Source organism: Podarcis pityusensis (genome assembly GCF_964106645.2).
Source record: "Podarcis pityusensis genome assembly, chromosome: 3".
Classification (NCBI taxonomy): domain Eukaryota; kingdom Metazoa; phylum Chordata; class Lepidosauria; order Squamata; family Lacertidae; genus Podarcis; species Podarcis pityusensis.
In genome coordinates this window covers 38,796,397-38,812,194 of record NC_138026.1, presented here as the reverse complement: position 1 = coordinate 38,812,194, position 15,798 = coordinate 38,796,397, and the positions used below count along the sequence as shown (strand labels likewise).

The following is a 15,798-nucleotide window of genomic DNA, read 5'->3' as shown; positions in this document are numbered from 1 at the left end:
TCACACAGTTTCCAAGTCCTCATATCCTTTTGCCCCCGTCAGCCCCAGAGCTTCTTGCCATTCACCTACCAGGCCTCTAAGCATCACTGTCTACCCAACATCTTCAATAATTTGGAAGAAATGTTAGAATTGTTGAGGGGCAGATGTTCAGAATGTAATCAATATTCATTATGTTTACCATTATTCTATCCCCTCTCCATACAGCAGAGTACATGTATGTGCGTACTAGCCAAAAAGCAGGAATCAGCAAGTTTACCCTTTGGGGAACAGTATTGGGAAATCAAGTTCTTTGCTTTCCAGTTAAGTTTTGACATACAACAGTTTTCTGCTAAAAACACAGTGCCAGTGCTGTTGTGGTAGCAATGGCACCTGAAGCCAAAGTACAACAACTACAAGATATTCTGTAGCCCAAGACCTAAAAATGCAAATTAACCTTCTAACAATATCAACGTCTGAATGAATTTAACAGAATTTAAGGACATTTCACCATATAACCCACCTCTAAGTGAGTTGCACATTTTTTGGTAGCAGGAGATGGAAGCAAACCGGACTGATACAAAGTGCAGTGACGTTTCAGTTGTACCTTCCTCGTAATTCCTGAATCTGACTCTGAGTCAGACTCTTCTCTGTTCTCCATCACACTTTCTGAAAGGGGAGAGTGAAATCATTAACAACAACTTCCCAATGTCCTCAGCTGAAGAACAATGTAACTCTATTTTACTCCTTTATATCACTCCAAAAACAGCAGAAAAAGTTTCTAACTGCCTATCTCCATGTTTAAATGGAAGGTCTGAGGTGGTACTTATTGAAAGCAACTACTGCTCACCCAAAGTGTGTGAAAGAGAACAACAAGTTTTTTCTGCCTGTTGTAGCCATTGTAAGCACTGTGCTTGATGCTGTATGATTTTTAATTCATCTCTACAGATATACTGCACACCACCGGAATGAAACTCAGCTTGGAAACTCCTTCAGTAGGTTAATCTGTAGATAACCAATGCACAAATGACAATGGCCAGCTATGTGTAATCTTGCAGCATGTATTGCTAACATACCAAACAAAGCCAAGAAAAAGCACTGCAGGCCACAGCTGCCACTTGGAGATCCAGGAACAAATCCAGGTCCAAACTCTGGTCTATACAGTATAGGATAATTTGATCTCATCTATAACAGGCAGATTTAGCCTACTTAATCTACCCACTTTGATCAACTGTGTGTTACCTGGATGAAGCTTAAGTTTATTCAGTCCCATGACGTCTACCACTGATCACAGGCACATTTAATGAATACTGATGAAACCAAAACATACTCCATGTGTTAGTTAGCTCAACTAACACATTTCAGCTACTGACAGAGCAGCCAACATGCGCCATTCTAACACATTTTATCAAGAGTGCTTCTACTCAGACATTCGTTAATGCACTTAATCCATATATAAAGTACACCTATTTGACAGACATTTAATGGAAGTAAAAACAAAGTAAAAAACTTACGCATCCCCTGAAGCCGAGACAAACTATCATAGTCATTTTCTATCTTCTGGATGTTAGGAGGATATTCTTTTCTGGGGGGAAATAATTAGAAGCTGTATTCAGAAAATATATGGCTTATTTAAATGGAACAAAAACAAAAGATTTAACACTGCAGAAATCTTAATTTAGAATATTGAAGCTTGCCATGTTCTAAAACAATAAATGTACATATTCAAACACAATTCCAATGCAAACAAATGAATAGTCAGGATAAATGAGAAAAGATAAGTTTTGCAGCGTTTTTAACAAAATATATTTAAAAAAAAAATGCAGTAACCATATACTGCATTGAAAGACCTACACTGGCTCCCAGTACGTTTCCGAGCAAAATTCAAAGTGTTGGTGCTGAGCTTTAAAGCCCTAAACGGCCTCGGTCCAGTATACCTGAAGGAGCGTCTCCACCCCCATCGTTCTGCCCGGACGCTGAGGTCCAGCGCCGAGGGCCTTCTGGCGGTTCCCTCATTGCGAGAAGCAAAGCTACAGGGAACCAGGCAGAGGGCCTTCTCGGTAGTGGCGTCCGCCCTGTGGAACGCCCTTCCAGCAGATGTCAAAGCGATAAACAACTACCTGACATTCAGAAGAAATCTTAAGGCAGCCCTGTTCAGGGAAGTTTTTAACGTGTGATATTTTACTGTATTTTTGGTTTCTATGGAAGCTGCCCAGAGTGGCTGGGGAGGCCCAGCCAGATGGGCGGGGTATAAATAATAAATTAATTATTATTATTATTATTATTATTCACACTACTTTTCTGATTGCAAAAGTATCCATCATACAGCACTGCAAACTAAAAGTTTAGCAGAAAGACTACAACTACTACTAGTTACAAGTAGGTAGCCGTGTTGGTCTGCCGTAGTTGAAACAAAATTAAAAAGTTCCTTCCAGTTGCACCTTAGAGGTCTCTACGGTGCTACTGGAAGGAACTTTTTTATATTGTTACAACTACTACTGTCTTGATATAAGCCCAGCTAAAATTTGATTATGTGCAGTATATTTTTAATTTTCCAAATACTTGTTAATTTTCCAAATGCTTACTTACCAGAGCCTGGTATGGGTCTCCCGCAACCTTCCCAGAGCCCAGGAAGTAAGGAAAACCCACTTGGTGCACAGGTGTGTGTGTTTTATTTATTTATTCTCTCTCTACACGTGGTATGTTGCAATAGTGTATGTAAAGTGAGCACAGGTTGCAGGCCCACTGTGGGAAGTGGCCAATATGCAACTGATCCATTATGGATGCAGAAAGTTATATGTCGTTTTATCAAGCTTCTGGATGTTTTCACTCAATTCACTGCATAAAATGTGGCTGTTTTCTCTTGCGACTGTGTGTCTGACACAGCCTTTAATACTTCATATCTTTTTATTTGAAAGATAGACATGTTTATATAGCTGGCTCTATTGCAGTTTCTACCTCAAGCCACTTAAATGATTTAACAGAATTCCTGCTTGAAATTTCCTGATATTTAATAATTGTCCAACATCTAAAGAAGTAATGTACAAGACATATGACATCATGTCCATAGTGCACATGTTGCTATTTCTGGCCACAGGATAAATTCATTCAGCTTAATACCAGAAGGGGTGGTTAGAATAAATTCTCAAATAAAGTTGTTTTAATTCCATTAACAAGTCACATAAATTACCACTTTAGTATTAGTAACCTTTCATGAGCAATCACAATGAAACCCCTGCCTAAACAAACCCAAGTACTAGGAAAAAACAATGACTTGAAGATTCTCTCTACCTGAACAAAACTCAGGGAGGTACATAGAACAGTTTTAGTTCTAATAAAATGGACAGCAGCTTAGTGTGGTTTAGCTGAGAACAAATCCCAGCTTGTGGTTAACAAGGATAAAGCTTGACCATTAGTCCTGGTTTGGCCCACGTGCTATGCCATACATTGGCTTAGCTAAGCACATTTGTGCTTTCTAAGTCAAGGTGTAGCTTAGTGTGTCAGACAAACCACATCAAAACATATTCACATGTAAGAACTTCCAGCGAAGCAAGATGGCAAGCGCCACAGCCCCGCAGAGCTCCTAAGCAGCACCAGCTGAACTGCCTGACTGGTCCCCGCACCACCAATACAGCCACTGCCACCACCATGATCCAAGGAGAGTCGGAGTGCTCACCACAGAAACCAAAGAGGCCACATGGAGCCCCCGGGACTTCCCTGACAATCACAACCCCATTGGGACCAAGATTGCTCCAGCGACAACTCAGTGGAGCTCCAGGGCCCAGAGGCTCCAGAGTTGAACTACAATCATAGAATCATAGAGTTGGAAGAGACCACAAGGGCCATCGAGTCCAACCCCCTGCCAAGCAGGAAACACCATCAGAGCACTCCTGACATATGGTTGTCAAGCCTCTGCTTAAAGACCTCCAAAGAAGGAGACTCCACCACACTCACACTCCTTGGCAGCAAATTCCACTGTCGAACAGCTCTTACTGTCAGGAAGTTCTTCCTAATGTTTAGGTGGAATCTTCTTTCTTGTAGTTTGGATCCATTGCTCCGTGTCCGCTTCTCTGGAGCAGCAGAAAACAACCTTTCTCCCTCCTCTATGTGACATCCTTTTATATATTTGAACATGGCTATCATATCACCCCTTAACCTCCTCTTCTCCAGGCTAAACATGCCCAGCTCCCTTAGCCGTTCCTCATAAGGCATCGTTTCCAGGCCTTTGACAAAGAGCGGCCCACCCCAACCCCTAGCCAAGCACCCACCGATTACCATCGCTGCCATAGCAACCACCAAGGGAGAAAGGTAGGAGGAGACCGGGAGAGAGTTGGTGCAAAAAGAGCAGGCCGGTGCCGGGGTTCACCCAGGAAAGCCAAGGCATGGCGCAGACCTTCACTTGCTGGCATGTGGGTGCTGCTGGCTGCCAGAGACGGGCACAACAAGAATCCTAAGACTAGGATTTTTATTTTATTTTAATTTTTTATCCCCTTTTTATTAAATAAAAAAAGTTTTGAAAATTTTTATTAAGAATTGTAAGGCGGCACCCACAAAGGAGGCCTGAACCAGCAGAGGCCACTTCCAGGGACTGCTGTCTTAGCCTTGACGCAGGGACCCTCACCAATACCCTTTTTAACTACATATACAAGCCTCCATTTCAACAATACCACTACATTATTACTCATTTTCATCTCATTTTTTATTCACTTTTCTTTTCTTTCTCCCTTTTATCTGTTTTTTTTAAACTGCCCTCTCATTTTTAACACACATCCATATGTATAAAAGAAAGAAGTTCCCATGTATAAGGAAGTTGCAGTAATGTTCTGTCATTATTATAAAATGTATAAGATAAATATCCTCAGAATAAAAATCAAAACTGCACTTTTCCTGACAGAAAGATCTCCATTGAAAATTTATAAAGAAAAAATACTATTTTTATCCACTATACTCCTTTCCTACATAAGTGAAAAAGCAAATCAAACATGTACTTTTGTGTAACAGAGTAATATTGTGTATATTTGTTTCATATACTGCTTTAAATAAATCTAAAGCAGAAAACACAATGTTGCAAATCAGTTCTGCTTATAATCCAACTATACACACACACACACACACACACACACACACACACAAATTATGTAAAGAAACAACTTGCAGAATGGCTCCAATGGTTTCTTGCACCAACACACTATCTCACCCCCACCTCTAAGATGCTAGTGTAAAGGCTCCACCACACCAACCAAGGCACTTCTGCTCGCATACTAAAATGCTTCTTCTTTCTAAATCCAATCAAGGTTGAAACATCTGTGAATGTGAAATTCCCATAGTAGAAAGAGAACTGCCTCAATAACTACAAAATAGGCCCAGCTCATGGTCTCACAGAATGGCTTATCTCCCATCAGGAGATCTAGAGCAAGGACTCCCCTTGTTGATATTAACTGACATGAAGAGTGGCATGGCAAGACACTGTCCCTTATGTAGTGGGACCCATGCAGTTTCTGGCTTTAAAAATTAACACCGAATGATTGTAAAAGACAAAAATATATACCTAAAAAGTGACTGCAACCTTTCTATACCCACCCTGATGATCTGCACAAGTCAAGTGCTGGATAGAGTAGCAGTCCAGGATGATATAGGACAAAACAGAGCACTCTGAATCAGTCAGCCAAGTCTAATACAGCTCTGGTTAGCTGCCACTTCTATAACGTATGGAAGGCAGATTTTTTTACTGGCAGTCAGTTTTGCATTTACCAGCAATAATGCCATTCTGGTGGCCCCAATAATAATAATCTAAAGTATGGGTGCGGGCTTGGAGCTAGATCACAAGGATGTAAGATGTCCCAAGTTCCCTTACCTTCCTTCTGAAGCCATACCTTCTCTTGCTCCAAATCTCCTGCATGTTTGCCCTGGCCAATGTCCTCCTCTGTCCAATCTCAATAGAGACACATTTCTCCTTCTCCACCCACCACAACCAGCAAGCAAGATCTGGTATTTCTGTTTAAATTAGCATATCACAGAACACTGTTTTCTTGACTAACAGTGCAGTCCTAACAAAGTCTTCACAAAGTCCTATTTAATTCAATGGTGCTTACTTCCAGTTAAGTGGAGCTTAGGTTGCTGCCTTAATGCCTGTGCTACATAGATGGACATATGTAGTACACAAAGATGTACGCATACATGTATCACAGGTATTTAGTCAAGAAAACACACCAATTTAAACAAAACAAAAAATCATTACAGCTAAATGAGTGGTAACACACCAATTGTTATTCTAGCAAAATAGTTTTTCCATCAATGTTGACCATTAAGCTTGCTAGTGTGGATTTAGCTATGAGACACAACTTCATTATTTCCACCACATTTTTATTACCATGCTCATGTCACCATTGAGCTTACCTTTCCTTTCGATCCAGATTGCTTAAAATATGAAAGAGAAAAATATAATAAGATACAAAGCCCTTAATTTGTAGAACATCAGTAGATTTGAAAAAAGAAATCTGTATCTGGATATCCAATATTCAATTTAAATTTGAACTCTTTGTTGTAAGTAGCACTTAGCATCTAAATTTGCCAAAAAAGATCACACTTTTTAGCTGCTTAATACCATATAATTCCAGGTCTGTCAACAGTTACTGGCATAATGCTCTATAGAATATATGTCAGAATATAACTGAATGTATTGTGTCAGCATATTATAGTTCTGTAAGGTTATTTAAATAACCGTATAACAAACATTCATTAACACTATTGTATAACCATTGAGTCCCTTTTGCTAAGAATTTAAAGGCAAAACTATTAAGATGATCCTAGCGAGATGTCCACTAAATAGTGGGAACACATACAAAGGAGATTTTATGATGCAGCAGCATCTAGGCCATATGGTGTCATGCACCAGATCACATTCAAGCAAATGTCTCTAAACTTCCTATTCAGGTCTCACATGAATCTGCTTTCTTCCGGGTCTAAATAATTCCTTAGTCTTTTTAAAAAGTGGGGAAAAGAAAGAGAAAGGGGGACAACCAATCTATTGTGTTTATATAATATGAAGAAAGCATGTAAATGAATGTCCGTGGAGGGCAGCAAGGCCCACATGTTCACATGGTTGGGTTTGTAAAAAAGTTTGGTAAAAATAGGTTTAAATAATTAAGGTTTAAATAATTAGGCACAATGGAGTAGGCCCATTTGAGCCTCAACATCCCCATCTTATTACCAGGCTTTACCATCTTTATTTTGTTTAGTTCCCATCTTGTCTCATCTTTTCAGCCCCTGCTTTCTACACCTGCATCCTTTTTCAAAGACTTGCACCGTACTCTGTCAGTTTCCTTTCCCTTAACCTCTACATACCTTGTTTCTAAGCCAGGTATTTAGCATTTTAAAAATCTGAACAAAGTAACACTTCTATTCCAAAATGTCTGGCACAGATGTATTTACATTTGACAAAGTTGCTGTTTAAAAATTTTTTATCCCTTTGCCTCTTCATAAAAAACTTTTAAAAACCTTTCTAAATATGGCATTCGAGCTGCATATGTAACCAAACCTCAAGTCACAAAAGCAATATATGATGCAAATTTGGGGATTCCGTCTTAATTTCAAGAGAAGATAAGTTTTGTTAATCTTACTGAAATTCTTATCAGGAATATATCATTTGGAAAAGAAAAGTTTCACTCTGAATGTTTCACTCTGCTTTTCTGTGGGTTGAATCCAGGCTTGGTCATGCCTAGAATAGATCTATTTAAACCAATGTAATTTAAGTTAGTCATAACTAACAAGTCATAGATTTCAGCGAGTCTGTTCTAAGCATGACCAAGTTAGACTCCAATCCTAAGTAAAGAACAAGCCATGGGAAAACATATATTGAATGCTTTGATGGTAAGCACTATGCATATGGCAAATAAGTCGTGGACACATCCCAAGTTGCCTGGGGAGAACTTGTTATAGTACACAGGTGAAACTAAGTAACTGGTGGACTATCGTTGCCTAAGAAGTTTGGGGATCTTACACCATTCAACTGTATTTTGGTAGGATACAGTAACAATTTCCCCTCAGTATACAAACAGAATACTGTGGTGCAAATGACAGTGTTGTCCCCTCACCACCTGCTACCCATGGCTCACTTTGGGAAAATCTGTTAAGATAGAGAGTAGTTACTTAAATTTTAAATATTTACAAACTTAATGTCTGACTGCATTATTTACATGGCATAAGCATGGAATTGTGGCAGGGGTGGGGGTACATGAGGGCTGTTAACTTTATTTTAGTTTCTAAAAATATATATAAGAAGAGGAGGGAATATTCTATTACTTCATCTCCATCCTCCACATAAAGTTTGGGAGCTTCTGTCTCACCAAAAAACCTCATCTAGGGAAGCAAAAATCAAAACTATTTCCCTCAAAGTCCAAACCTTGATTCCTTAAGAAATGCACTACTAAAACCCATGGTGAAGTAGGAAGATTGCACAATCAACCACACTATAACTAAGAAACATTTTTATTTTATTTATCAAATTTCCATGCCACTGATGCATGCCCCGCTCCCCCCCCCCCCCGCCGCCCCAGATCTGAGGTTCACAGGGTGGTATACAGATCAGACTTTAGATTAAGGCTCAAGTGTGGTTAACAAGTTCAGGACCTGACATATTATATAACAATGTCCAAATTTGTGATTCAATCAGGGTAAGGAAAGGTATAGATGAAAAGCCTACACCACAGACATAGTAGGCAGACTGTGCTCGGTGGACCTACAGTGCTCAAAATATCTCTTCTTCTGGGTTGTTGAATGAGTCTAAATACTGTAAGCTGGTGAACACTCAAAGCTTCAACAACAGAGAGTTCCATGTATGAGTTGACCCATAAATAATACAAGTAGGACAGAAGTAAGTAAAAGATGACAGACATGTGTCTTTATTCCCCAGTAAAGCTTCATTGTGGCTGCCTTAGAAGTACAACTCATTGGGCGCCATGTAGTTATACTACATACCACTTACTTGGTCTAGAAAAGACCCTAATTCACTTACTCTATCTTAGCCCCTAGCCAGATAAGGAACAAAATATTCTAGAACCTCTTAGACTGGTTGCAATACATACAATTTAAAATCTCAGATAATCAAAGTGACTTTTGTGCTGTTTCAGCACATGATGAACCCACTATGGCAGCACTACCCTTTTTCAAAGTTTCTACATTTTTGTAAGGTCTGTAATATTTTCTGATAGATCCTTTTTCCCATCAAGTAGTGTTTCACAAGTCTACACCCAACCTGTTTTTGTTGTGCGCATTTAATGCGAGCCTTTAGCTGTTCGTATACTCTTGGATTTGCATAAGGGAAAAACAAGATGAAGCTCCGGGTTAGAAAACCAGCCAATCTGGAAGGAGGAATCAGCACAATTATACTACCAATGGGGCTTCTGCTGTCCTCAACACTCACTGTGGAAGCACAGGTGGGATATTTTGACTAGGAGTGCCTTTCCTCAACTTCAGTTGATATGCCAGCTATAATCTTAGTTAGAGATATCAGGCTCTGCCTCAAAGCCATACCTTAGGTGAGACTACTGTAATGCAATCAACAAGGGCACCTTTGAAGATTGTTTGGAAGCTTCAACTGGTGAAGAATACTGCTGCCCTGTAAGTGGGAGCAAGATTAACAGAGTATGGAACTGATTCTGTACCAGCTGCACTGGTTACCAGTTTCTGAGCCCAAATCAAAACGCTGGTTTAGGTTTAAAAGCCCTAAATTATTTGGGATAATTATTTGAAGGACCACCTTCACCTATAGGAACTCGCCTGGGCACTGAGACCTGCCTCAGAGGCACTACTCATGTGCCCACCTGTTAGGACAATTTGGTTCATTGGCGCTATAGACAAGGCTTTTTCTATGGTGGTTCCAAGTTGTGGAACTCTTTCCCCACAGAGGTGTGCATGGTCCCCCCCCCCCAACACTACTCAGTTCTAAGCAGATATTTAAAGAAAGACCCACAGCGTACAAAGCTGTTTTTTTCATGAGAGAAATTAAGTATGTCCTTTAAGTCTTACCTTTGTGCTGCTGTTTTTACTAAAGATGTTTGTGCATGAGCATGGTGACAGCGTCTAGCTTGTACTACTGTTGCGGAACAAGGAATATTTTGAACATTTTCACTGCAAACAGAAAAAACAGGTAAGAAAAAATGTTAAAATTCACAGCATGGAAAGAATTATAAGTCTGCGTAGAGAAATTCCTCCATTACTTCACTTTCTAAGTGATACCTGAATCAGCACTTCCACTATGCTACCTAATCATAGTTACACTGACACTTTTGATTAGCCAGCTGCAGCAAGAAATGATGAGTTATTTGCAACTAGTGGGTGCAATCCTTCTTCTCCATAGAGCATCATAGTCCATCATAGTCAAGATCCCAGGTCTTAGTCCATAACAACACTTGGATATTACAAATAGAGCATCTAAATCTATTTTCCAAAGGTGCAAATGTAACAAACTTAAGGTCCTTTCACAAGCAGAATTCTCACAATCACTATTTCCCCCAGAAACAAGCCATTTACTAAATAATTTTTAGTATATTAGGAATCACTATACCTCAATTTCTTGCTGCTTCCCAACATGTTGAGTCCAATTGGGGTTACTCTTAAAGCACCAGGTTCAATTTTGCTTCGTCTAGCATATGTCCTCATAGAATCACCTCTGGCACCAATAGTTCCTGAGTGAAATCGCAGCACCTGAAACAATTAGCAAAAGCTTAATCTACAAAGCAGCAGCTCTCAGATGGAGACATTTTACATTTTTATTAAGCTTTCAAATACTAAGATATTCTCAATCCTCCAAACACCTACAGCCAACACAAGAGTCTTTTTGGACCTGGAAGAAGAAAGAACAGGAGGTGGAGATGGGGTCATGCACACTCTGCCAACACATTTGGGGGCCAGGAACAGAACTCCCATACAAACATTTGTCACCTGTGATAATAATACAAATGAAACTGGTTCTCAGATGAATTATGTTGCAAACTTTAAATATGAGAGAATGTAGTGATTTACTATTTACTGTGTTGCTTTACAGGAAAACAATCATGATTGTTTATTGTTTTTACACACACACCACAAGAAGCGAAAAGTTCACTTTGCCAAAGCTCCAAAGCTTCAAGGCCATATAGTAAGTTGCTGATAAAAGTTTAAGAAAGCATGTGTGTGCTCTTTTTTTGGCGGCATACACACTGCATGAGTTTGTAGCAGTCACCTCCTCATATTAGAACTTCTTTTTTTTTAAGTGACATACTGAAATCTTTCACTCAACGTGAAATATAAAATATGCATTTTCATGTACATTATATTTGATAAATACTCACTTTTTTCCCACCAGTGGGACTGCAGCTTCCATCACTCTCATCCACAGTCAGCAGACTGGCTTCACTTAACAGGCAAAGAACAGGAAACAAAATATGTATATTGTAATTCAATAATAGCAAACAGGGTTTCAACAACTACTCCAAAAAGGTCTAAGTAATGTTTTCTCAATCTGTTAAACAATCACGTGGTTTACACTTTCCTCTAAAATATTTTGGTGCTAGTTTGCCTCAAAATAAAGTGTATACAAAAGACAGGGGGAAATACAATGTCAGTAATAGTATTACAAACCTGGTAATATGTAGAATTACTTTAGCAGATGGCTTCACAGTACCACTTTTGTATGGATTTTATGGACATTGTTCTAAGCAAACACAGAATTTGAGATCTAGACCTGAAACTAATTTTGTAACCAGAACATTTGCTTGTAAAGAGGTAGTACAATTTAGCAGTAAATCTAAATATGATTCTCATCAATAAATGTGTAGCTGTTAACCATTTGTGTGTAGATCAAAGTATTTCACACTGAAGGTTGTGCTTCTGTTTTTGGAATATACAGTAAATCTTCTTGGCACCATACTAGGTACCTAGAAAAAATAGTATTCCTCCCAGAGTTAGTACATCCATTGCATTTACAAGGGAAGAATATAATTAATACAAGTGGAAACTGCACAAAAATGCATCCTTGTATCCCAGTAAGAGTGCTCCTGTCCAGGATTCTGCCATTCCACTCCCTACCCCTTTTATTTTATCTGACACTCAACCTTCCATGGCTACAGCATGCTCAGTTTTTAGCGGACTTTTTTGGGGGGGGGGGCGCAAAAACATGCTGATCTCATCCTACTAAGTCAGTTCTTGCATTCTTGGGAAAAGGTTCCATTGTTATCTCAACAGAAACTGGGTTTCAACATCCAGTTGATACAACCACTTGGGCCTAGAACATCCACTGTTCCTAAACTTTGATACTAAACAATTCTCTGCATCTATGCTATGATTTAGGTTCCTTTCTTTTCTAAATAATTGCAGTAATAAAAGGATGGTGGAAATGAAGCACTAGAACCTGGGCAAGAGCAAACACAAACATAAGAAGTCTGCGAGAAAGTTACTGAAAATAAAAACACAAAATTCTTTTTGTTAATTAGCAGCACAGTGCACAAATAAGTACTATTATTCTGGAACTGAAGCACCCAAAATGAGTACCAACTGTGGTATATTAGAAGGGGATGTCATGACTGCTTCAAACGTGACCTTTCTTTTTTTTAAGGAATAATCCTAATATAAGAAAAATGTGTACGCAATCACTTGAGATGTACAGCATATGTTACCATATGCACACATCAGGAAGTCATTGTGTACATTGGCCTATACACACAAATGCCAAACTTCGTAAGTATAAATGTCTTCCTATTTACAGGATTATCTCTCTGAGGAAAGTGTCATATGGTATAGAACACACCTGACTTTGAGATTTGTGAGAGAAAAAGAATCGCCTATCCTTTGCGAGGGATCCAGCTATCTGTTGTTATGTTTCACTTGTCACTTTTTCACCCTGGTATTGTATTAGTATTTTTAAACGTTCATGAGACCAAATCGAATTATATTGTTAACATAAATAATTAGCTTGCTTACCAGTAGTTGTTCCATAACTCTTCTCCACCAGTCTATTAAGCAAGGAGGCTGAATGTCAGTCTACCACTCATCCCCAATCAGTAAAATTAAAAAAATGATATACTCCCATAAATATATAGTGTTGTAGGAGATACGTGAATGGAAGAATTTGTTGTCTATAAACTGTCCAAGTCAGGATTTTTGTAAGACTCAAAACTAAGAAATTTGCAAGACAGTAGTCTTCAGTTTAGGTAAATAGGACAGGGTAGGGTGGAAAGCCATCTCAAGAGACACATAACAGCATGCATGTAATGAAGTTTCTATATGACCTTCAAGTGTTTTTATTCTAAAATAAGTGCCAAAAAAATATTGAATTCTTTTGCTATTTAAAACATTTCAAAAGTTCCTGACTCGGTTGTTTTAACCTGAGCTAGGTAGGCTCCATAACTGCACTAATTCCCTGAGATTCTAGTTATTAAAAATTAAAAAATAAGACACCTACTACTTGCTTCTGGAATAATCCGTAACATCGTTAGGCAATAACTAGCCTGAGAAAAACCTTACATGAATGTGACCCTCTTGTGGGTATGAATTAGTGACACTATGACACTTCCACTTTAGAGAATTAGAAATGAAGGGGTGTTCAGTTTTCTAATTACTGTAACGTTCCACATTTTACTTTCTGTAGCCTAGATTAAGGTATCCTTACTCTTTTTCTGCATCTCCTTCACTTTCGTCTGAACAATTAAAGCCCCAGGTATTTTTGAAACCTCCATCTCGCTTGGACTGTGATGTATCCAAAGCTGAAACAAAAATAAGTTAAAATCAGTTCACGTTCCAAGCAACACATACTAAGAAAGGAAAAATTACAGCTAACAATTCCACTATTTAGCTGACAGATCACAAGACAATACTTTAAACACTATTTTACTCTTCTATTTATCAGCCTTGGAACATTTGAAACAACCACTTAAGGAGGGTGCAGAACAGGGCTAGGGAGGTGCAAAACCTGGGAAAGTCTTGAGGGCTAAATAGAGAAGCTTGGAGGGTCCCATGTCACCCCAGCGCCTGAGGTCCTACATTCATGATGTAAACCAAAGTCGGGAACATAATGTTGATGATAGAAATAATGTTTAGTTACATTCTGAATTCCGTTACTGTCATGAGAGGATTTTTTAAAAGCAAGTTATGTTTAACAGTATTATTTCAATAAAAACCTTAAGGTTTATTTTGGTGAACAGTGGAACGTTTTATTGTAGCAGATTTAATGACAAAATAACTGCTAGAACTTAATGGGTCTACAAGGCTGATCCACATCTGCTTCCAAATGATAATCACAGAACTCACAGCACTGCACAGAATGCTTGAAAACTCTAATGTGGTATTTACAGACTTTTCTGTGGAGGGGATATCATTTTTTTCTTAAAAACTGGGGTGGTACAACTGCCAAGACTACACTGCTAAACAATGGAGGTTCCAAAAGGTACTGGGATTCTTCCATTTCAGTGTCAGCAACAATGCTCTCTATCTCTACTACAGTGGTACCTCTGGTTATGAACTTAATTTGTTCCAGAAGTCCGTTCTTAACCTGAAACCGTTCTGAACCTGAGGTACCACTTTAGCTAATGGGGCCTCCCGCTGCCGCCGCGCCACCACCGTGAGATTTCTGTTCTCATGCTGAGGTAAAGTTCTTAACCCAAGGTACTACTTCCGGGTTAGCGGAGTCTGTAACCTGAAGTGTTTGTAACCCCAAGGTACCATTGTATGTATTTTGCTAAATGGTTTGTCTGCTTGTTTTCTATGTGTTCAGATGCCTCTTGAGATACTGTTGCCAAACTCAGTATAAGGTTGAACTCAGGATAAGGCGGCCTTTATCCCCATTTGGATGCTGGCCACCATTTTGAATCAAAATGGTTGACCAAAACATCACTTTGGTGTGACTTTGTCTGTTTGTGAGCATAGGTTTGATTGCCTCTCAAAATATTCTCACCAAATTCAACATGAAGATTCTCGAGATGGGGATAGAAGTCTCTGTCGGACACCACTTTGAATCAAAATGGTGGACAAAAATGTGACTTTGGTGTAATTTCACCCAGTTTGGGGCACAATGGGTCCAAACTCACAAATTATACTATTCATTTAAAAATCACAATATATTTTTGGTTTCTAAAAATTTATGGGCAGCACTGGGCACTCCACACTAGTTGGGACTATATGCGGCATCCAGAAAACCTTCCAAAAGAATATTCACTCTACATATTTCTATCTGCAATGCCGCTGTCTTTTACAATATCAGGGTTAATTAATATATCTTATAATTCTTGCAATTTACCAAAAAAGCAGTGTTTCAAGTACATTACAGTGTTATTTCAGATTTTGAAATTAAATTCATATGACTCACTACAGATAAAATTCATTCTCACGCCCAATTAGATTCATTCATGAAGTATTCTTAAAAATCTATACAACAGCAAAACCCAACATTTCCTCAAACATGTCTTTTTCCTGGGGACTCATACGAATCAAAGAGTCTCCAAGTATTTTGTACAATTTGTACTTTTAGCTTAATAAAGTTGCTCACTGTAACTATGGCAAATTAGGCTGCATACATATGATAATTTTACAAGATTCTGAAGCACTCTTGCATAGCTATTATTACCCATAATATACATAATCATTTTTCTATCCTGTTGTGGTCTCTGATCAACCAGATTTCAGGTTTCTGTAGCACTTTAAACAGTATCTGAAAGGAAAAAAACTGGCTCCCAACAACTACTGCAACAGATGCACACACAGCTGTTGCTTAATAGTTAAAAGAAATGTTTAGTAAGCAAAATACATATACATATCCACTTATGATTCCATTTCAAGAGAAAAATAATAACA

At 38.7% G+C, this 15,798-nt stretch overlaps 1 protein-coding gene across 2 annotated transcripts in view; it reads right to left on the bottom strand.

The window, feature by feature from the left end:
• The window catches only part of SENP6 (SUMO specific peptidase 6), a 46,055-nt gene that overhangs the window by 23,326 nt on the left and 6,931 nt on the right, over positions 1-15,798 (bottom strand). Inside the window, exons 2-8 of one of the 2 annotated variants that reach the window (XM_080997966.1) lie at positions 13,622-13,715; positions 11,307-11,370; positions 10,541-10,680; positions 10,003-10,104; positions 6,373-6,393; positions 1,491-1,561; positions 500-645 (exon numbers count right to left, since the gene is read on the bottom strand). In XM_080997966.1, the coding sequence (XP_080854092.1) occupies positions 500-645; positions 1,491-1,561; positions 6,373-6,393; positions 10,003-10,104; positions 10,541-10,680; positions 11,307-11,370; positions 13,622-13,715 (638 nt within the window). The remainder of the gene's footprint in view (positions 1-499; positions 646-1,490; positions 1,562-6,372; positions 6,394-10,002; positions 10,105-10,540; positions 10,681-11,306; positions 11,371-13,621; positions 13,716-15,798) is intronic. The other variant, XM_080997967.1, reaches the window with a different exon arrangement.